This window comes from Mus musculus, chromosome 7 (genome assembly GCF_000001635.26).
Source record: "Mus musculus strain C57BL/6J chromosome 7, GRCm38.p6 C57BL/6J".
Taxonomy (NCBI): domain Eukaryota; kingdom Metazoa; phylum Chordata; class Mammalia; order Rodentia; family Muridae; genus Mus; species Mus musculus.
Window position 1 is genome coordinate 130803113 of NC_000073.6, and position 23405 is coordinate 130826517.

Below are 23405 nucleotides of genomic sequence, written 5' to 3' on the forward strand. Positions count from 1 at the left end.
CCAGGAGCGGGTGACACCCACACCTTTAACCCCAGCACTGAGGAAGCAGAGGCAGGCGGATCTCTGTGCCTTTGAAGCTGGCCTTGTCTACATAAGCTCCAGGACAGCCAGAACTACATAGTGAGAAGGCTCTCAAAAAATAGGACAAAATAAAATATGAATAAACAAATAAACAAAAAAAAAAGAACAACAAAACCTAAAGCATTAGCAGCAAAGCCATTCGCCTCTCTTCCGCAGTGCTATTCCATTCCTGGGACTGGCTGGTAGGAGCTCGGAGACAGCCTCACCATGTGGGTGAGAACTCTCTGCATACTTGCACATCCACAAATAATGCATATTTTGTCTTGCAAATCAGCATCCTGTGGCAGTAGGAAGACGGCACAGCCTACTCACTGAGCTCAGCCCTCACGCTCCGTCCCAGGCCCATGCTGATGTATTTAATCAGATTTTCTAGTTCTAAGCACTGGGCAGGGTTCCACAACCATCTCTTTTCATCCCTCTTCTAAAGGCCTTCTATTTTATTTAGTTTTTTGATATGACAAACAGCGCAGCAATGGATGGCCTTGTTCATGGCCTGGTCATGTGGGTGTGGCTTTCTCCATGGTGAGCGTTCAGAAAGGAGGCTTATTGTTTTATGCACAGCATTTTCCTTGAAAATAAACTAAGAGGACAGTGTCTAATGGGAGACAATGATTTTCTCCTAAAGAACAAGTATAAGTTAGGTCGCGTTGTTGAGGTGGCTGCAAGCAAATACCAGGAAACATGACAGCAGCAAAGTTACAGTCACGAAGTAGAAAAAAAAAATCATAGTTGGGGTCAACTCAACATGAGGAGCTGTGCTAAAGAGTCAGAGCATTAGGAAGGTTGAGAGCCATTGGTCTATCGGGACATGGCATCAGCCTCTTTGTGGACCAGACAGTGACCAGCTTGGTTCTGTCTGGCCAGACTCAAGACAGGGCATCTGTAGGTAACCTGGAAACAAATAAAAGAAATGCAGGAATTACACTGTGTCCAGAAATAGTGGGGGAGGTGGGAGGGTTATGCTTGCATTGCTCTCTGGAGACAGGATTTAGCTTGGTTTTCACCTACAACGACCCCTGGGGTGGGGAATGACACTTTAACCAGGTGCTGTGCCTAGGGTCAGAAGGATCAGTGGGTTTAAGAAGTATTGCAACAGTTCCTTTGCGTCAGCAGAAGCTATTGGAGAAGAGAGAGGGTTGAGGTGGCTTTGGTCATAGTGAAATTCTTTTCTTTCTTTCTTTTTTTTTTTTTTAGCTAGGTTCTCACTATGTTGCTCTGTCTGCCCTGGAATTCACTATGTAGAGCACGCTGGCCTCAAAGTCACAGAGATCTGTCTGCCTCTGTCTCCCCAGTGCTGGCATTAAAGGCATGTGTCACCATATCAGGTGACATAGTGGCCACAGCTTGGGCTCTGGAGCCAGGAGCCGTCCCTGACACTTTGAGTAAGACCTGCCATTGATGAGCATATTGTCATGAGCCGAGCACTCTCCTAAGCACTTCATCTGTGTGTGGTCAACACAGTGGTGGTTCCAAAGATGCCCACGTAATCTCTAGAACCCGTGACTATGTCAGAGTACATGACAAAGGGGAGTTGGGGTTGTAAGTGGAATGAAGGCTACTAACTAGCCGACTTCAACATGTGAGGTTCCCTGGGGTATATCCAGTACCACTGGAAAGGGCTTTGCCATATGCAGGAGAAGAATCAGAGACAGAAGGGATCAGAAGATGCTGCATCGCTGGCTCGGCCGAAGACAGGGCCAAAAGCCAAGGAATAACAGCGCTTTCTGAGTGCCATGAAAGGCAGGGGAAACATTCTCCCTAGAGCCCCGGGAGAGAGAGTAGCTGATCCTGTTCACGCCATGATCAGAGCCTAGTGAACTCCATCTTGTACTTCTGATCCCCAGAACCATGATGAATTTGTGTGAGCTTAAGGTGCATTGAAACAGTCGCAACATCAGTTGGAATCTCACAGGATGAGTCCTGTCCTCCGGTCCTCACCACCACTGCCCTTCTGGGAAGTGGCTACGCTTGCCCTTTTGCAGCTGAGTGATCCCAGTCACACCCCAGAGGCTCCCCACCCATGCCTGGGACTGAGCCCAGAGCTGTGTGACATAAGTCATCCGTTTCAGCCTCTAGCCAGGCCGAGGTCCAGTGAAGAGACACTTGGGTTGTAAGATTTAGCAAGCATGAAGGGACAATGGCTGGCTGAAAGAAAGAAAAAAAACAAACCTAACTTATTAAGATAAGTGTATTTGTGTACAAGGTATTAAAATAAAAATTAATGCAATGAACACTAATCGAAATGTTAGACACGAGGCAAGGACCAGCTTCAACAGCTATCAGAGCAAGGTACATCTATCTCACTTTCATAGGCTCCTGCCATGAGTTACAGTGAAAAACTAGAATGACCCGGGAGCACAGAGCATCTCGAGAGCTCACTCAGGGACCACATCACTTCTGTAATGGCCTGGCGGGCGGCTGAGAGGCTAAGGACCCAGCCTCCGGTTCTGAGGTCTCCCTCGGAGCTGAGTCGATTCGCCCTGACTGAACCCAGTGTTTCATGGTCTGAGGTCACTTGCAGAGTCAGGCTGGCTTTGTCTCATCCCCAGACTCACTTCTGCCTTTTCTTCTTACAAATGGTGTTTTCCTCCTAGTCCTAACACATCTCCCTCTGTTGTTCTGGCCAGGTTGTTCACCTTCAGTGAGTTCCATCTCCTGAAAACCTTACTCATGTGGGTTTACCTACAGATGAACTGCAAGGTTCAGATGGTCCCAATCCACGAGACCATTTTGGCATTTTTTAACAGGTAACGAACCTCAATTTTGATTGATAAAGTGGACATTTGAATTATTTTAATTAATTAACTATTTATTGCATGGGTGTGCATGCCACCAAATGCACGCAGAGGTCGGAGAAGTCAGTTCTCTCCTTCCACACTGTGAATCCCCTGAGCTCAAATTTGGGTTGTCCGGTTTGGTGGTAAGTGTCTTTATGTACTGAACCATCCCTGTAGCTATTTATTTTGCTTAAAATAGGAAAATAAAATAGAGGAAAACAATGTCAGCAATATAATTTTCGTTAGCATCATCTGAAGAGCATAGGGTGACTGTGACTATAGAATACTCACACCCACTTAGAAGAGTTGATAGCACGCCATTGTTTCTCTATAAGGTAACTGACTGCATGCTTCCCGGAACTGGTGTGCCCAGTAATAGCCACAATGCAGAAGGTAATAACCCTTTGTTCAGGAAAATTGCTGTGCTACACTGACCTTAAAACATCAGGCCAGATGTTTCATTTAAAATTCTAGGTTTTCTGGAAAAAATGGAAAGCTTTTGGATGTGCGAGATTCTTAGCATGAGTCCAGTTTCTTATACTCTCTAAACTTAAATGATCTAAAATTAATGTACCTCAACATTCAAAGAAAAATAGTAATTAGACTGATAATACTTTAAGTATGCCTTACTGAGCTCTCTTGAGAATGCTTTCTATTCATTACCCCTGATTACTGCACAATATTGAAGGTCTCCTGTTTGTTTTAATATCTCTCTCTGTGTCTCTCTGTGCGTGTGCGCATGTATAAGTAGTGTATGTGGGGTGTATAGTGTGTGTGACAGATATGTGTATGTGCATGGTGTGCTGTGTATGTGCCTGCGCAGATTTGTGCCTGAGTGCAGGGATATGCGAGCCACAGTGCACACACAAAGGCCAGCCTTGGATGTTGGTCTGTGCTTTCTTCCTTGTTTGGGACACAGTCTCTTGCTTGCTGCTAGGAGCAACATTGTTAGCTGGCCTTCACGCTTCTGGAGACTCTTCTGTCTCTGCCTCCTGTCTCAGCTCAGGAGCACTGGGTCACAGACACACATGCTACTACTGTGCCTGGCTTCTCCTGTGTTCCAAAGATCCAAACTCAGGCCCTCAAGCTTACATGATGAGCCCTTTACCCACTAAAGGCCTATTCTGGTTCAGTTGTAATGGTTCCGATACATGGTTGACTGGCTCTGCTACCTTTGGGCCTGTGTAGATACAGAACACCATGGCAGGTGCAAAGCTGCTCATTTTGTGGTGACCAGGAAACAAAAGGAGAGAAAGGATTAGGGTCCTAATATCCCTTCCTATAGCACATATTAGAGACCTCATTTCCTCCCACTAAGCCCAAAACTGAAGGCTTATCCATACCTAGTGACCAAGTTTAATACCTGTACTTAGTAGGGGGAATAATCAAGAGCAAACCATAATACTTCTATATTAAATGTAAAATCACCTCCATATCATCCAAGTGGACGAATGTGGTGACCCTGTAGCCAAAGACTATCACAAGTGGCTGTAAAGGCTCTGCCCTGGTAGGGAAGCCCTGGGCAGCCTTGCTTTCAATTCTGGTCCATGTTCTCATAGGAGCAGAAATCCGGGCCCCTTAGCTTGAGGAGGCATGTTCTCTGCACATAAGGACTTAGCAGATAAGTACATCTTCACATAGCAATGGGCAAACTGACCTGTTTCAGCCAAGTTGCATCTGCATTGTTTTGAGACATTTCATCCGTTCCCGGAACATCTGTGCTCAGTGTTAACTACAAAGCCTGATTTTTTTTTTCTTGTCTCGTTTTTTGGGGAAAGCTTTATCTGGCGGCAGAATTGTGTGCACTGTGCTTCGATTCTACATAATTTGCTTTGAACCCAACCGTTTTAGCTCCACGCCCTCCCTCTTTTAATATCCCAGAGACACTCTCCAGTGAGTCATGCACACCAGGAAAAATTGCTGTTTGGCTGCTGGTCAGCTCCTGCCTTAGCACAGGGAGATAGGCGGGGAGTTATCATGTGACTCATCATAGCTGTGGTTGGCGTGCAAGGAAAGTGTGCTAGCAGGGAGTTGATGTGTGGAGCCCTCCACCATAGCTGGGTTTCGTGGAGCCTGCTTGGCCCATGAGTCTTCTTTCACCTCACTGGTCCTGCCTAAACAGTGACGACAGCATCCTCTCCTGGGGCAGTGCACATACTGATGAAATCATTTAAATGACAATCTTAAGCCACCTTGCTAAGAAGAGATGGGTTGGACACTGAGGACCTGGGAATCTCCAAGGTGAGGCCGTCAGAATGTGGCAGCCATGGAACAGGCTGCATAAATGCTAGAGAGCAAGGGGTTGCAGCCTTCCACGGAGGACGCAGAGCCAGAGCTGTGGGAGTCTGACTGGCAGGGCATCCTAAGGGAGCCTAAGAATAATAATAACCATGCACAGCGGTCACATAGCTCACTCTTCGCCTGTTCAGGCCTCATTCTAAGAAAGGCCGGAAGCAAATGTAGGTATTTATGTCTGAGCTCCATTTTCTTTCTCTCATGGACTTGTACAAAATGTTTCATTCACTCGCCAAGGTCTTCCTTGAGACATGCACTATGTGTCTGGTCCACCGATGGTCGGTTTCCTGATTCAGCTAGGTGTCTTTGAAACATCGTCAATTGTGTTTTTATTTCGAAGTACACCGGTGCAGGAAGGGAGCCTGTGCTCCCACATAAGCACACATGTGAACAAACACACACGCATGCGCGCGCGCGCACACACACACACACACACACACACACACTCACAGCAACACACATGCTTATACATTCACCTGCACATGAGCACGCAAGACAGACAGACCCACACACCTTGGCACCTTACAGCGGTTTCTTCCTGGTGATTATTTTAGAAAAGTAAACAGGCCGTCCAGAAATTCATCTTAATGTCTCCTTACAGGAAAGACTCTGTAAACAAAGCCGGGGCTTTCCTCCACTGGGGGAGGAAAAGTTCCCGTTCTGTGCTACTTACTGAAGAGTTTGGGAAAGCTGCTACAAGCTGAGAATTGCTTCTCTGCTGCTGTGATATAAAAACAAACAAAAGAAAACAAACAAAAACCACTGACAGAAAGACCTTGGAGAGGTCTTGGAGAGGGAAAAGCTGGTTTTAGCTTACCGACTATATATAGCCCATCAGAGAAGGAAGCCGCTCAGAGACGATGGAAGAGGGCCACTTCCTAGCCTGCCCTGCCTGCTTTCTTATACTGTCCAGGACCACAGACCCAGAGGTGCCACTGCTCACACTATCCTGGGTGTTCCCACATCAACTGTGAATCAAGAAAACGCCCCACAGATGGTCCTACAGGCCAGTCTATGGATGCAACAGTTCAGGGTGCATCTAGGTTGTATTAAGTTGACAAAAACTAACCAAACAGCCGGTTAACTAGAAAGGACCCGAGCTAGAGAAATTACCCAAGGAGCTAAAGGGATCTGCAACCCTATAGGTGGAACAACAATATGAACTAACCAGTACCCGGGAGCTCTTGTCTTTAGCTGCATATGTATCAAAAGATGGCCTACTCGGCCATCACTGCAAAGAGAGGCCCATTGGACTTGCAAACTTTATATGCCCCAGGGCCAAAAAGGGGGAGTGGGTGGGTATGGGGGAACTTTGGGATAGCATTGAAAATGTAAACGAGGAAAATACCTAATAATAAAAAAAAAAAAAAGAAAAAAAGAAAAAAAAAGAAAAAAAAAAAAAACTAGGAAGGACCCATTAACTCAGGAAGGACCAAACCGGGAAACTTCAAAGTTCTCTTAAAATATTATTTACTGCTGGGTGGTAATAGCACATACCTTTAATCTCAGTACGCAGGAGGCAGAGGCAGGTGGATCTCTGTGACTTCAAGGCCACCCTGGTCTACATAGTGAGTTCTAGAACAGCTAAGGATACACAGAGAAACCCTGTCTTAAAAAACAAAACAAAACATTTATCTAGTCTGTCTGTCTGTCTGTATCTCTGTCTATCTACCTACCTATATATCGGTGTTTTATCTGCATGTATGTACGTGTACTACATATATGCAGTGGCCACAGAAGAGGGCATGAGATCCCCTAGGACTGGAGTTTAAAAAGGACATTGTGAGCTATCATGTGGGTGCTGAGAATCAAATCCATGTCCTAGGGAACAGAGCCCAGGGCCCTTAACTACTGAGACATCTCTCCAGCCCTAGAGTGTTTTTATAAAGTAAACTGTAGAATATATATGTCGAAGAGCACAGAGAACTTAAGAGGCTTTTCACATATGAATACTGCTGTGCACAGACCCAGCATGAAATATTAAAGCTGTTCTGTCTTAGAACTGTTCCTCGGACCCTGTGCTGGGGGTGGGGGGTGGGGGGTGGGGGTGGCATATTCTGGGGCAAGGTTTTCCTGCATCCAGCTCCCACGCTCCCTGCCTGGCCCATATCTCCTTTGGCTTTGACTGGAGCATCTGCCTTAGTTTCTGCATAGCTCTCTGGAGCCTCAGTTTTCCTTCCTCTTGGTTCCCCTTCCAGTATTGTGGGTCTGAGTCATTCCCAGCTCTTTACTCCTCCAAGTACCTTCTTGGCTTTCAGAATATGCCGAAGCAGCAAGGTGCCTTACAATGTCCTAGAGAAATGGAAGAGGGCTCACGAGGAGCCTGGACATAGGAGGTACTTTGAAAGGACAGCTGTGGCCTGTCATCAGGCAGGATTTGAATGACCGATTCTTGCCCTGTTTCCCCTTTTGGGCATTTGTCAAGAGCTGCCTTCACTGTTAGAAAGCTACAGATTGGTCTGTGCTGTATGGCTGATAGGTTTGGCTTGACAGGAGAACCTGACGACAGCAGACAGAGCACATGGACACAGAGGTACTCACCCAAACCCACCGTGTAGCAGGACCTGCACCCCTGGCATCCTACTGCGCACATCGTGGGTGGATGGAGAGATGGAAGGGTGACAGGAACCAGGTCATGCCGCTCAGTCCACCCAACACGTTGTAAGACAAAGTGCCAAGGCCTGCACAAGGCCTTGTGGGAACAAGAGGCAAGCAGAACAGACCTAAATACCATTCTTGCTAGAGCTCCGATGGGGGAGGCATAGAGAAACCATAGGTAAGGTGCAGGCCCTTGATGTGCATCTCACCTACTGACACGACGCCACATCTTATTACATCTGCCATTCACTCCACAAAGGCTTTGGACCAGAAACCTACCCACAGTGCATAGAGGTGACAGACACACTCATGCCCCAGACGTGAGCAGCAGCAGCAGCAGCAGCAGCAGCAGCAGCAGCAGCAGCAGCAGCAGCAGCAGCAGCAACACAGTTGGACCCTGTGGAGCTGCTCTGTTTATCCCATGTTGGGGTTTGGAACAAGAGGCCATTTTCTGCCTCTTTGATCCCATAAGATGTCTAGGTCTTCCATACCGAATTTTGATCAAAAAACCATATTCTCTCCTCATGGTGAGCTCTTGCCCCCAAATGTTTGGGGTTTTTTCCCCCCAAACTGCACCCTAGCATTTAATTTATAGATTCAAACACTTCTCAAAGAAGCAAAATAATTTTTAAACCTTAGATCTTTTTTTTTTTTAACACTGTGGCCAAATGTACGCTACATACAACTTGCCATTGTTCTGTCCACACCTGAGTGGCTTTATGAAGGCTCATATCATGCATTTATGCAGCCATCTTCAGAACGCTCTTGCCTTCACAAACTGAAGCTTGAGATCCACCAGCCCAAGCCATGTCCTTCCTCGCCTCAGTTCTCTATAGACTTGGCTGACCTAGTTCCTGAAGGGGTAGAAAGCTGGTTATTTGCCCTGGTGTCTGCCCTGGATCACGCTGTCTGTGGTGCTATGGTTTGAATCTGAAACGGCCCCACAGATTCGTGTTTTAAATACTCGGTCCCCAGTTTGTGGTCTGTGTGTGCACATGCGTGAGTCAGGGGGACGTGCGAGTACTGAGCCCAGTGTCACACAGATGCTTAGCACACACGGGGACACTGTGCAGTTATCCGGATCCTTTTAGTATTTTTTTAATCGGTCTCACAAAGTTCTCCAGCTTGGCCTTGAACTCACTCTCTAGTCCTCGTATGGTTTGCTATCCCCCTGCCTCAATCTTAAGAAGCCTAGGTTATATAGGTCTGTGGCTCCAGGCTTGTTTTCTATGGTGCTTGTCGGAAGGCTATAGAGCCTTTAAAAGCTGGGTCCTGACTGGTGTAAGTACCTGGCCTTCAAAAGTCATGCCTGACCGTGGTCCCATTCTGTGTTCCTGGCTTCCTGGTCTGCCAAGTTATGAGGTTGGTTATGAAGAGTGGTTCCTTCGCCATGCCTTCTCTTCTATGAGGGACTGAAACCCCTCTGAAGCTGTGAGAAGAAAAAAACTTTTTCAAAACAAAAGCCACCTTTCTCTCCTTTCAGATGCTTTCTGCCAGGTGTTTTGTCATGGCAACAAACAAACAAAATGTAACTAATCCAACCAGGTGTAACATCTTCAGATCCCTCCACCTTATAGCACATGTCAGGACGCTTGGGTCGGTACCTCGTGCCGCTCAGATTTGAAATGCGTGGACCACAGAGCTCTGAGTCTCAGGCTTACTCATCCGGAAGGGAAACCGACTCCCGCAGATAATGGGAAGGAGAAGTAAGAAAACTGTAGCTGCCCTGAGCTTTAAGATTACAGTCTGCAACCTCACAAGGGGATTTACCCGGAGCAAGCTTGCCGCCATCACGTCTCAGGAGGTCTAGGGGGCGGGGTCAGGGGCGGGGTCAGGGGCGGGGAGAGGGGCGAGGACAGGGGAAGCATACCTTGAAAGCAGGATCAAGAGGCAACCAGTTTGTGTTTCAGTTTCCAGGGACTGTCTTCCCTCAAGGCGTCAGTCCCTACGGGTTGAAGAACCTTAGACAATTTGCCCCTGAGAAGCGTAGTGCCTGGGAAGATAGACCAGCATCCCAGACCCAAAATTCACCAGCACAGCCAGGCAGGAGGTCCCCGCAGACCTATCATCGCTCCTGTTGTATTACATCAGAAGGATGTCTGCTCTCACTATCAAGACAGGCAGAGGCAGGTGGATTTCTGAGTTCGAGGCCAGCCTGGTCTACAAAGTGAGTTCCAGGACAGCCAGGGCTATACAGAGAAACCCTGTCTCGAAAAACAAAACAAAACAAAACAAAACAAAACAGACAGGCAGAAAGGTCCTGCGCTAGACTTGAGAGGTGACATAGACAGAGGATATCACTGGGCCGTAGGAGATGAGAAGCTGACTGGTTCCAGGGTGTGGGACACACCCCTCAGGTCCCTTGAAAGTTTACTTAGAAAATCAGAGGCCAAGCCTGGGTGGCCCATGTTAGGTGGTTTGATGGACAGTGATGATGACAAATGCCACCAGGAGCAACTCCAAGCTCTCAATGTGCCTGAGCCTGGACCCCTGTGGAATGGGAGGATTCCTAAGGCACAGAGGACTTAGCTGGGTTCCAAAAAGTGTGCCAGGTACTTCCCAAGCAATGTCCCCTCAGCCTCTCCCATCCACCTGAGGAGACACTTAGCTCTTGTCTCTACAGAGGAGAATTAAGTTCAGACAGGCTCAGTCACATGACTGATGGGTGACCAGGCCAGGACTGGACCCTGGTGTGCCTGACTCCAGGCCCCCTTACTGGTTGGTTGATGAGCTGACTGGCCTTTCAGACTAGACGTCACAGTGTGTATTATCACCACTTTCCTTGTGAAATTCAGTTGCTTGTCTTAAAGCACTTTTCCAGTTCTCTGAGACAGGGGGACTGGCTGGCTGGCAGTCCTTCTGGCCCAAGTGATTCCCAAAGGGAGGATCAGGCCCTGGGTCTTCCAACAGCGTCTTACTCCAAACCAAGCAGCAAAATGGGAACCTCGAGGCTTCTGCACTGGAGGAAGCCTTGCCTCTTCCCTCTAGGCCTGGCCTTTCCCTGCTGTGGTTGCACCTGACTGTGTTCAACCTGTAGCTCCATCTGGGCCTCAAGACTCTGAGGCAACCTAGACTCACAGGGCTGGGCTAGCCTGGGCTAAGACAGCCCTGGTCATGAATACTGGCTTATTTCCCAGAGCACTCAGGGAAGGACCACGACAGTTTGGCCCTCCTTGACACTTGTCACCGGCCCTGACACCTCCTCACCTGTTACTCTAGGTGTCATCCATATCAGAATGTGGAATCCCAGCACTTGGGAGGCAGAGGCAGGCGGATTTCTGAGTTCAAGGCCAGCCTGGTCTACAGAGTAAGTTCTGAGACAGCCAGGGCTACACAGGGAAACCCTGTCTCGAAAAAAACAAAAACAAACAAACAAACAAAAGAATGTGGAAAGGGCGAAAGTCAGTGTCACCTGTCCCACTAAGACACCGGTGGTCTTAAAGCACTGTTTTTCCATGGGTGGCAGAGGATGACCCCTGGGAGCAACAAGCCCACAGTGCTGGTAGCATATATAATGCTCTGTCAACTTCTGCCTCTTTGTGTCACTTCCAGAGACTGCTGCACAGTAGAATCTAGTAACTACTCCTGGAATTGAGTCCATGCCTCCCCCCACAGCTCTGTAGCACCCCTAGGCTTATGTATGGGAACCATTGACATTCAGGGGAGCTGGAGAGTTAGAGGGGGCCCAGGTTTCCTGAAGAGTAACAGGTCCGGGTGGCTTGGAAGGCTCCCCAACAGAGGCAGGACACAGAGCCAAAGGTACATCCGGTCCAGCCAGGGCAGAGTATGGTTTGAATTCTTGGTTCATGGCAAAAGACTCTGGGCCAGCAAGATGGCTCGGAAGGTAAAGGCACTTGCCACAGCCTGATGACGTGAGTTTGATGCCTAGCGCCCACGGGATAGGAGAGAAGCAAGGTCTACAGGTTCTCCTCTGACCTCCACTTGTGTACCATGATCTTCGCACCCAAACCAACCAATAGATAGATAGATAGATGATAGATAGATAGATAGATAGACAGATAGATGAATAGATAGATAAATAGATAGATGAATAGATAGATGAATAGATTAATAGATAGATATAAATATAGATAAGGCAAAAAGAAGAACAGAATATTCTAAATGTGCCCTTGGATGCTTTCAGGAACCTCCTCAAGCAGCTGAATGCATTTCCAAAGTCTTGGAAAAGTATCCCTCATTGTCCACCACGTGAAGAATGACTCTGATAAAAGAGTATGTCAGGGGTGGCAGGCGTATGTCTCCATGAGCATTTTTCCCTGGAGAATCTGACCTTCTCTACCCATCCCTGACCTTCGGTTTGTGTTGCCATTAATCAGCATTTAACATTGCCACAGGCCATCACAAAGCTGGTGGTCAAACCAGGGACCCATACTTGGCTCTTGGGTTCTTCCCAATTCTACCAGCAGTGCTTTGAAAGGCTTGGTTCTTGCTGCAAAGGAGACATCTGTACAGGAGTCAGATGTTCAAGTCAGGGGTTCAAGTCCTAGCCAAGGCTCAGATTTCTGTAAAATGGAGCTGACAGGACTTAATTTGTCTGTCCCATAGATCTGTGAAACTCAAAGAAGAAAATGTAGGTTGAAGGCCTCTGTGCATGGCACATGTTGCTATCAGTCATTCACTATGTATGCTCTAGACCCCAACCGTGTGCACAGCTCAGAGGTAGAGGGGAAGACAACCACGCATTGCTTTGTATCATCTAAGCTGACCTGGATTTCACAAGCCTGCCTCTAGCCTTGCTGGGGAAACCACTGGTCTCTTAAGTCACGGCTTTCAGTAGCCCACTCATTCCAGAGAGGCATTTTCTGAAGGCTTTCTTTTCTTATCTTCCAAGCTTTCCCAAGAAGTGCTGCTTCCTAGAACAGGATCCAGGACAGAACTGGATGCCACTCTTCCTTTGCCTGCGTCTGCACGGCATCACCAGTGGTAAGTGTCGCCGCTCTTGTGACTGCACGCGTGGGAAGGCTGCTTGGAACGAACCCCCAGCAGATGCTACCTCAGAGATTCCCCAGAAGCCCCAGCTCATGTTGCCACAGGAATGTCTCTTGAGATTGTCACGCCTAAGAAGTGCGACTTTGGTCTCAGTAACCCCATCTGTAAAATGGGAGAGAATCAGAACGTCCACTGATAGCATGCTGGGTACATAGTTTGCTTTCTGTTGTAATAAACATCATGACCAAAAGCAAGTGACGGATGCTAGGCAAGCACTCTACCACCCAAGTGGTATAATACACTCATACCCCAAGGCTGTTTTCTTGCCATCTGACTGAGTCACCTGCTGCAGCACGGGATTAGCTTCTGGGTCCCTTGTTTGGCAGTTCAGGAGAGAAATTGGCTCTCTCTTGAAGCATTTCAGCTGCTGGAACCTTTTGTCCCAGCAGTTGAAGTGTGTTGAGTTCTTCTTTCGAGAAGGAAATATGGGTTTCCCGGATTCTGCCTCGAGGATCCAGCTTATTCACCAACCAGACCCCAGTTCTTTAGAAATCTTTAGTGACTTCTGCTCAAATGTTGCTGCCTATTTTGCAATGCACAGCTCGGCCCGGCTCTCTCCTTCCCACCCGTCTCTGAGCTTCTCTCTCTTTGGTCTCTTTGGTTTCTATCATGCTCAGGCTAAGCATACCAACCTCAGCTTTATTTCCTGTCCCCTCCTGAGGTGACTGGGAAGCAAAGTATGAAACCAGAAGAGTTCTCCGTTGTTTGTTGGTTTTATAACTGATGTGGTCCAACAGGCTTGGGGGCAATGTTTTCAGTTTCTGTTTTTGACAAGCATGGGGCCGGGTTTCCTACAAACTAACTCCATGTTTCCTTCGTTGCATACATCAGGGACATGTTTACTTCATTTGAATACGCTTGAAAGGCAATAATATTCAATGAATCCCGAAGCTCCAGGTCTATTCCCTAAGCTAGGTTCTGTTGCCTGGACTTCATACTCTGGGGGAAGGGAATGTCTTCCCTTCTGATTTGAAAAGAGGAGGAAACTATTGACCACATGATCTGGGCAGCCCAGGAGGCCACTCACTGAGATAGATACACATGAAGGGATTTTTGAGAACTATTTCAAAGCCATTCCCAGCCCTGCAGGTGTGGTAATAGCTGAAAACTTAGGAGAGGCTGATGGAGACAGAGAGCTCTGGCCAAGCTGCTTCTAGATGCTTCTAGTGACATCGATAACAACATTTTAAGTCCCAACCCTTGGCAGGCAGGATTGCAGCCAGAAGACTGAAATGTTTGGACTGGGTGGGGGGTGGGGGAGATGGTGTGTTTTGTAATTTATGAATATCTTAGGCACTCTGGCAGCGTGTGTTGGGAGAGATAAAAACAGAAGCAGCTCAGCGGACAACTCACAAGAGTTGACGCTCTTTAACTCCATGGATCCTGAGGACTTGAACCCAGGTCATCAAGCTTGGCAGCAATCACCCTTTTTCACTGAGTCATCTCACTGGCTGGTTTGCTGCTGCTGCTGCTGCTGCTGCTGTTTGTTTGTTTTGTTTTGTTTTATTTTGTTTTGTTTTGTTTTGTTTTCTAAGACAGAGTTTCTTGTCACCTGGAATGGCCTTGAACTTGCTATGGCTGGCCTCAAATTTCTGATTCTTTTGTCTCCACCTCACAAGTGCTGGGATTATAGCTGTGCGCCACCATGCCTGGTCAGAAAAAAAGATTTATCACGGGGCTGGTGAGATGGCTCAGTGGGTAAGAGTACCCGACTGCTCTTCCAAAGGTCTGGAGTTCAAATCCCAGCAACCACATGGTGGCTCACAACCATCCGTAACGAGATCTGACGCCCTCTTCTGGAGTGTCTGAAGACAGCTACAGTGTACTTACATAAAATAAATAAATAAATCTTTAAAAAAAAAAAAAGATTTATCACATTAAATTGTATGGGGGTGGGGGATAAAGCTGCCCATGGAAGTCAGAAGAGGATGTTGGGTTCACTGGTTTTGAGCTAGCTGCCTGGTGTAGGTGATATTCCTACAAGGGCAGTAGGAACACTTAACCACTGAGCCATCTCTCCAGCCCTGCCGGAAGCAGGTTTGACTAGGACCAGTGCACAGCCCACGTAGCTGCTCCCTTTCGTCTATTCGCTAATGTAGGTTGATAATAATGTCAAGAGGATGCAAAAACCTTGGCAGTGTGCGGTGGATTGTTCAAAGGGAGAGGCCCTGCCTGGCCATCGATTCGACCTTCTGCTTTAACGTCATTTGCTGAGAACCATTTGCAGAGAGTTGTCCCTGCGGGATCCTGAGGACACGCTTCTCTTAAAGAATATAACCTAAGTGCTGTATTTGGGGTTTTTGCTTGTTTTAATGTGAGGCCTCACTACATAGTCTTGGCTGGCCTGGAGCTCAAAGGAGTAGAGTAGGTTGGTCTCAGACTCACAGATATCCTCCTGCCTCTGCCTCCCAAGTGCTGAGCTTAAACTTTACTGAACTAACTTAAACTTTAATAAACAAGATATAGCATGAGGAATTTCTTATCAAATTGAAATTTCCCTCCAGTTTGGACTGATTCACTTACTCCTTTTGAAGTGTCTTTGCAGTAAGTTGTGTGTGTGTGTGTGTTAGTGTATCCATGTGTATGTATATCCACATTCACATATATGTAAGCATACAAGCATGTGCATTTGTGTATTCGGGTAGAATTTGACATAAAGTGTCTTCCTCATGATTCTCCATCTTCTGTATTGAGGCAGAGTCTCTCACGGAACTTGGAGCTTGCCAGCTGGGTTGGTCTAGCTAGCCCGCTTGCTCCAGGGATCACCTGGCTCTGCCTCCTCAACCCTGGGACTACAGGTGTCTCTGTTCACTTAGACCTCCACTCCTCACACTTGCCTAGCAATACACTGCACGCTGGGGCTGGGCTATCTCCTTGGTCCTGTAAGTTGTTTTTCCTTTAAGAATAAATTTGGAAATATATATATATATATATATATATATATATATATATATATATACATACATGTATATATATATATATATCCATAGTGATTCTTAGGTCTTCCCATTTTATGAACGAACATTCAGAGGAATCTAGCCCTTGCTGTTGGCCTGATGTCTCCCCTTTTTCTTTCTGTAAGTCAGACATTTGAGGTTCTGTTATGAATAAGCCTGTAACCACTTCCTCTTGTGTTTCTCTCAGGCAAGGATCTGGAGGTGTTGAAGCACATTAATTTCTTCCCTGAGTCCTGGCTGGTCCGGGTTACAGCCAACCATTACCACGCAGTGAGTCGGCTTCTCAAGGGGACAATTAGCAAAATGTGTTGTGTCCTCAGCTTTGCTTTTTCTGGAGATACGTTCCTCATTTGAGATCTCTGGGCCTCTGAGGTCAGGGCTTATCTGGAGCCTCTTCCAGGGGAAGGGAAGGAGTGCGCTCCCACATGTCCTCTGAGCTGGAAACTTAGCCAGTCTAGATTTCTCCAGTCATATGTTCCTCCAAACCCAGGCCCTACTCGACACAAATATAAAGTGCTTATTATTGAAACTGTTGAAACTGTATAGAAAAGAAATCCCTTAAGGCTATCACCCTAAGACAATAGCTACAGTCAACACTTCTCTGTCTCTGCTGCCTTTCAATAGGGGCCACATTTTCATAGAATAGCTTATTTTCTGCCCTTTAACTCTTTGCTTATAGGAGATTCTCCACAATAGAAATGCATTATAACATATGTACTGTTTTGCTCCTGGTACATACTAATAAATGCTGGGACCAAATGACTCCGCCCCCAGCGAGAAATGCACTCATCCCACTGTACACACACTTGGCAGCATAGAGCATTTAGATTTCAAATCGCTTTTGTTCATCGAGGAGGAAACAAAGGCACTTCGTCTTTCAGTATGCATCTCCTTTATGACTGGCAAACATGAGTATTTCCCACGTGCCTGCTTTGTGGATTGTCCGTACAAACTGCCCTGCTTCTTGTACATTTCCAATGTCACGTTTTCAGAGATAAAGCAGGGCAGTGTTGGGAGTTCTGAGCACGCATGAGTCACGAGTTAAAATTCAGCCAGCTTCACAAGTCCTCATTGTGATGCTGGAACCAGCCCTCCGAGCACCCTGCTGCCTGCACATGTGAGGGTGACTCCACGGAAGGCCCTTGCTTCTCTAGGACATAACTCAGAACATCACTCCAAAAGCAGCCAAAGAGATTTACAGTGAGAAAGCTCCCAGCTCCATCTTCCCACCCACTGACCCTGCCTGACCCTTCTTTTCACCCCTGGCTGCAGCTCATGCCCCTGAGATCCACACTCCACTCTCCAGTCTTCTCCGTGGAATGTCGTGCAGGGGTCCAGCTCGTTGAATTTGTGACCATGATCATTCCCGTGAAGAGGCTATTGACATACGTACTTTATTCCCCTGGTCACATTGCCTAGCCATGTTTCCCCTCTCTTCTCTGCATCCTCTGGAAACACTGGGAATATAAACAGTACTTGGATATAGTAGGTTTGCAGTAAATGTCTGAAGACAGAACCATGGGGGGCTGGGGATCCAGGAGTGAATGGGAAGTGATGAGGGTGCTCCTGTCTACACCTCAGGTAAGCTCTGTGCATTTCCTTTCCAGCTGGAGAGCGGGGGCAACATGGTCCACCTGAAAGATCTTTCCACACAGGCCATGAGGTTCGGGCTGCTCTTTAGGCAGGTACTAAGAACTTGACCCAACCAAGGGGAAGGAAAGTCCCTTCTATGCAGAGAGAAAGAGCTCTGGGGTGGGTGGGGGCACCTATGGCCACTCTGTCCTCTGGTAGTAGAGCCAACAAAGCCCTAGGAAATCGAGTTCATAAGACAGAAGGGTGGAACAGACCAGTCAGCAATCTGATGTGTGTGGTCCAAGTTTTCCCTATAGAGTGACCAACAATAGCACTTTTCCCAGGATGGGAGAGATTTCCTGGGAGTTGAGAGTTTTTTTCCTAAAAGAGGAAAACATCTGGGGAAACCATGGGCTAGTCTCTCTCTCTCTCTCTCTCTCTCTCTCTCTCTCTCTCTCTCTCTATCTATCTATCTCTTGTCCTGCCTCACTCTGTTAGCAGGTTCAGTGAATCTCAGTCAAACCCTGGCTGGTCAAGGAGCTCGAGAGTGAGGCATCTCAGTGCTGAGTTGGGACAGGGTCTGGGGTTGGCGGCTGTGCCCTGTCTTGGGCTTGCAATAGACATGATTTTTTTAAGTGCTGCTATCTGACTTCTCAAAGGTAATTGGGGATCTTTAAAGAACTCATGTTGCAGGGACTTGGGACCTACACCTATCATCTGAGGGACTGATTCAGTACCTGGTTGCAATGACCCACCAAAGTAGCATGGCATGTCCATCCGATTGAAAATAAAAGTGCACTGTGGCATATAGGTGATTTAAGACCATATCTAACTCATTATTTCTCCCCCAAAGAATCATGCAAAATGATGATTAGAAATGTTGGAAGACATTAGCAGCTGTTTCTGAGCAGTGACAGGTTTTTGAACTAGTACCTCTGGTTGTCACTAGAGTTAACCTTGCTACATCCTGTCTTTGGATACTGATGGTATTCACCCATCCGCATTGCCAACCTTCTTTCCAATGTAGGAATACACCACTTACTCGGAAAGGATTTCTATATACGGATACTTCTTTGAGATAAAGGGAATCAAACACGACCCTACCTCTTACAGTTTTTCTATGCAGGTAAGAAGGTGCCCCTCTGAAACGGCCCCTCCATCTCCCGCCCACTGAGTCTCATGGCATTAGAAGGGACTGAAGAATCATTAGCTCATCATTCACACAGGCTGTGTCATAAGTGCTGTTCATAGTCACCTATGTGCTGCCATGTGATTTTCACAAGCAGCTGGGGAAGTTGGTACTGGTGGTAGATGAGGCTGTCAACTCTGAGGGACTTCACCTTCATGTCACGTGGCTTCTTGACAAAGCCAGGGTTCAGTCTGTGTGAACTGGGAGTCATATCATCATCAGTTTGTACATAGTGGCCAATACTTTGCCCATGGTCATTCTTTGAGGAAGTGACAGATAGCGCCTACAAGTAGCAGAGGAGAAGAGTCTGTCAAAGTGACACTGAAGGACAGCGTGTGTGACATCTGAGGAATCAGGTGAGAGAGTGAGGTTTCCTTATTATCTATGAGCCCTAAGGAGAGGATGAAGACAACCATGAAAGGGCAGAGAATTATAATTAAACTCTCTGAGGAGCTGCCTACGCTCAGCAAGTCCCATGATCTCCTGCCTTTAAGATGAAGACAGTAACAAAGGACGGACAGTGGTGGCGCACACCTTCAATCCCAGCACTGGGGGAGGAGAGGCAGGTGGATCTCAGAGTTCGAGGCCAGCCTGGTCTACAGAGGGAGTTCCAGGACAGGCAGGGCTCTGTTACACACAGATACCCTGTCTTGGGGACCAACCTCAGAGTATTAAATAGTTGTGCAAAGGGTTTGCCACAGTTTAAGCATAGAAAGCCTTGTATGTATTTTATTTCTGTGCATTCTGAGCATGCGCTGTGCTGTTGAGCCCTGCTCCCTGCCCAGCACGGCTTATGTTTTAGCAATAAGGATGGTGACAGCAATGACTGCTGTGGTGAAGGGCTGCTGGAGCCCACTTAGGATTTGCTTAGAGATCTCTCTTCTCTAAGGACCAAGCTCCCTGAGAAACCGTCTCCAACTTGGCTTTTTGGTTTCACCACCAGTCACCATGCCTAGAACCTAGGGGAACTTTCCTTTTTAAAAGAGAGTCTTCTCTCATTCAATACATCCCAGCCACACTTTCCCCTCCCCACACTTCTTCTAGCTCCCCAACTTGAGAGCCTAGGGAGAGTTTAAATGGCTCAGGGAATAAGAGGACGGATACATGAATGAATGAATGATGAAATGAATGATGGAATCCGAATGTTAGTCCCAGTTTGCCCACCACCTTCTCTTCCACAGGAAGGCCCTTCTCTTCCTGGCTCCTCCTTTTTTGGTCACCAGACCCTCAGGCATCTTCCTAACAGGATGGAAGAGATGAATTATGTAATACCAGCACTCAGGAGGCCCTTACGTATACACTGTTGGAGCTTTATCCCAGCAAAGCAATGAGGAAGCTTGATTTGATGGCCAAGCCCTAGTCCGTTGAAAACAGTTTGCATATGGAGAGGTCTTGGACGTCACGGGGTTCCAAGGGTGGCTCTTGGGAAAGTATGCCATTTGGAGAATGGCCTCATGCTATCTGTATCGACTTGAAACAGAAAGGCCATGTGTCGGGAGCCCTTTGCTAGCTCTTGTCACCCTAGTCCTGGGGCTACATGGGATGGGTCACTGTCTTTGCAGAGAATAAAACATACAGACTTGGAGTGCCCCTCACCAGTCTGTGAGCACAGTACCATCAGCTTGAGGTCGGAGCGCCTGGTGAAGTATGAGATCCAAGCCCAGACGCTGGTGGACGGCAGGTGGCAGGAGTTCAGGACCAACCAAATCATGCAAAAGTTTGGGTTTATCAAGCCAGGCTGCAAAAGCCACGTGAGCATCCCCTTGGCCTCTGGCTTCTCTCTTTCTCCTCTGTTTCCTTTTGGCTCCTTCTTTCCTTCACCACTTTTTGGGCATTCCTATCTTCAGATCACCAGGGATCCATATGAGGATTGTGTTCAGTTTCCTTAGGATTACAACGGTTCCAAATGATGCCAAAGAGATCCCTTCTAAAATGAAAAGCATTAGTTGTGGGTGACTCTAACAGATCAAGTCAGAGGCACCGCAGACCCGTTTTGTAAACGTCAATAGGTATTTGTGTATAGATGCAAGGGGTCATAACACATTAATCCCTCTGAAATCCTTCTCAGGTTATCTGCCTCCTTCTGGCTTACCCAGGAGGACAGAGCCCATCAACCCTAGAGTGGAATCAACATCTAGGTAGACTTAGTACTTGTCCCAAATAGCCTGAGAACCAAAAAAAAAAGTGTGGGGGGGGGCTCTTTGGCTGTGGCTTTGAGGTTGGGACTCACCCTGGTACCCTATTGAGAATGACACTGTACCACAAACCACAGAGTCAGTCTCAGTCCTGACCCTGGGGACACATTAGAGTGACCTAGGGCTTTGAGATGCCCCTGTTGGAGATCAGGAGACCTCACAAGTAAGGAGATCAAATGCTCCATAGCTGGTGGGGCCTGGGTTTAACGCTTATAAAGGCTTCGTGTGGGGGCTTGAATCAGCACAGCCATCCTCTCTGTCGAAGGCTGGGAGAGGCTAGGACCCGGTAGGAAGCCTCAAGGGTTGGAAATGCTTCACCTAGATCAGGTGACAACACAGGTCTAGCCTTTCTACAACTCCCAAAGACTTAAGCACTTTATCTAAACTATGTCTGAAATGTTTATTTATGCTCTCCCTGGGCTACTCTGCTGCAGGCTGGTCTGGAAAGTGCCAGCTTATACAACCCTTTGATAATGAGGCGTTAATCTGAAAGTCTCGTTTCTCCTCATTCCTTATTTTTAGGTCTTGAAAATCCAAACCGTGGGCATCCCGATCTACGCCAGCTTTGCCTTCATCTTCCCAGCATCTTGATAGCTTTCATAGGAATCTATGGGATCCCCTTCCCTGGCCGGCCTGACTTCATAAGAGAAATAAAAATGACATTAAGGAGGGGAGCACTGTGTCCGGCTGCCTGAGCGCGTCAGCTCCCCTGGGTCGTCGGCTCAGGCATTAGAGTTTAGTGCCAATCTGCTTCCGTTTTCATCTGAAGATAAGATTGGGAAAATTCACATTTAAGCTCACTCGGTCTGTTGACAGGCTAATCTTCTTGCAGATGCCTGACCAAGGACCTTAGCAGCTACTAATTGTTTCACACAATGATCTGCAGACCTAAGATATCCCTTCCCCTCTGGTTTCGAAGTTAAGTCACACACTGCACCCTTTCCTAAGAGAGAGGACTGTACAAAGGGTCACCTTTGTCCACCCCTCCGTGATGCCAGTTTTCTTTGAGAACCTGGAGAGTTGGTAGAGTTATGAAGACAGTCAGGTGGGTACGTCCAGCCTACCTAATGTCTGGTGTGGGATGGCACACAGCTGAGGGAGTCTTCCTTCCAACAGAGAATCTCAGGAGGTTAGAAGGGCTGGTAGGACCGTGGGAGGTGGGCCTGGGAGAAGAATCAGCGCCAAAGCACTGGGCTTTGGGAGCCTGCTTCCAGAACCACTTCTTCCTCCTGTGTCCCACTCTTCTATGCTGTTGCTCCCACTCAAGACCAGTAAAAGAGAAGTAGTCGTGGGAGCTAGAGAGACAGGAGAGGAGAGAAATTGGGATAGCTATCACCTCTCTGGGTTCATGGGCATCTTTCTGCAGTGACTGTGTCCCTTTGTGGCCCCAGCTTTCTCTGATCCTTCCTTCCATTTGCTACCCTGAAGTTTCCTTCCATCCTTCCAGGGTCCAACACAGGGCCTGTCCTTGCTCTGATATTAGCCACCTACCAGCCTTCAAGTGATGGAGGCATCTGCCAAGGCTGCAGTCCTGGGCTGCATCAATCTCCTGTGCTTGACCAACTAGATCTCGCTTCATCATTATATCTGGGTCTCCATATTCTGTTTACTCTGCTTCAACTGTCTGGGTTTTGGGGGTTTTGTTTGTTTGGGTTTTTTTTTTTTTAATGTTTTCCAGGTTACATAGGAATGGTTTGGTAGTGTTGGAGACACATATGACACAGTGCAATAGATATTGGAAAACATGGCCTCCATAATTCACATTAGTGTGAGGACCAGTGAGACACTCAGGTACAAATTATATGAAGTATCAAAGCCCCATAATGGTCAGTGTGATGGTTTGTATATGCTCTGCCCAGGGAGTGGCACTATTAGAAGGTGTGGCCCTGTTGAAGTAGGTGTGTCACTGTGGGTGTGGGCTTTAAGACCCTCAACCTAGCTGCCTGGAAGTCAGTTTTCTGCTAGCAGCCTTCAGATGAAGACGATGAAGATGTAGAACTCTCAGCTCCTCCTGCACCATGCCTGCTTGGATGCTGCCATGTTCCCGCCTTGATAATAATGGACTGAACCTCTGAACCTGTAAGCCAGCCCCAATTAAATGTTATCCTTCTAAGAGTTGCCTTGGTCATTGTGTCTGTTCACAAAAGTAAAACCCTAACTATGACACTCAGTAACCCAAATGATATTCTAATACAAGGTCTTAATAACTCAAAATGAATGGGAAAAGAACTTGCTATGATATAGGTGGACAAACAGTCATAAGGTAGACTAGTGCTCAGATTAAAACATAGTGGTCAGGTCCTGTATGTCCCAGCCAGCCTCACTCAGACTCCCTCACCCCCAGAAAAAAAACTATCCAGACTTTCAACTCCACTAGCTAGTCTGGCCAGAGTCTGACTGACTGATAAGCAGAAAAACACCTCAGCCATTGTACTGGTTACTTTTCTTGTTGCTGTGATCAAATATCTGACAAGAAACAACTTAACTAAAAATAAAAAAAGGGTCTGTTCTGGCTCACAGTTCAAGGATGCAGTGGAGTCATGATAGCCAGAGTTTGAGGCAACTGGTGACTGTGCCCCTGCAACTGGTGACAGCTGGTGATGGGGCCCTTGCAACTGGTGACAGCGCCCCTGCAACTGGTGACAGCTGATGACAGTGCCCCTGCAACTGGTGACAGTTGATGACAGTGCCCCTGCAGCTGGTGACAGCTGGTGATGGTGCCCCTGCAACT

The 23405-nt window shown here is 47.4% G+C and overlaps 1 protein-coding gene across 2 annotated transcripts in view; it reads left to right on the forward strand.

Moving 5' to 3' along the window:
• The window catches only part of Btbd16 (BTB (POZ) domain containing 16), a 51833-nt gene extending 29044 nt beyond the window's left edge, over positions 1 to 22789 (forward strand). The window contains exons 10-16 of one of the 2 annotated variants that reach the window (NM_001081038.2): positions 2709 to 2828; positions 12604 to 12695; positions 15906 to 15988; positions 17326 to 17403; positions 18318 to 18416; positions 20042 to 20230; positions 21197 to 22787. In NM_001081038.2, coding sequence (NP_001074507.2) covers positions 2709 to 2828; positions 12604 to 12695; positions 15906 to 15988; positions 17326 to 17403; positions 18318 to 18416; positions 20042 to 20230; positions 21197 to 21265 — 730 coding nt within the window. In that variant the 3' untranslated portion in view covers positions 21266 to 22787. Of the gene's footprint in view, positions 1 to 2708; positions 2829 to 12603; positions 12696 to 15905; positions 15989 to 17325; positions 17404 to 18317; positions 18417 to 20041; positions 20231 to 21196 lie in introns of both variants that reach the window. The other variant, NM_001374628.1, reaches the window with a different exon arrangement.
• The last annotated feature ends 616 nt before the right edge of the window (positions 22790 to 23405 follow it).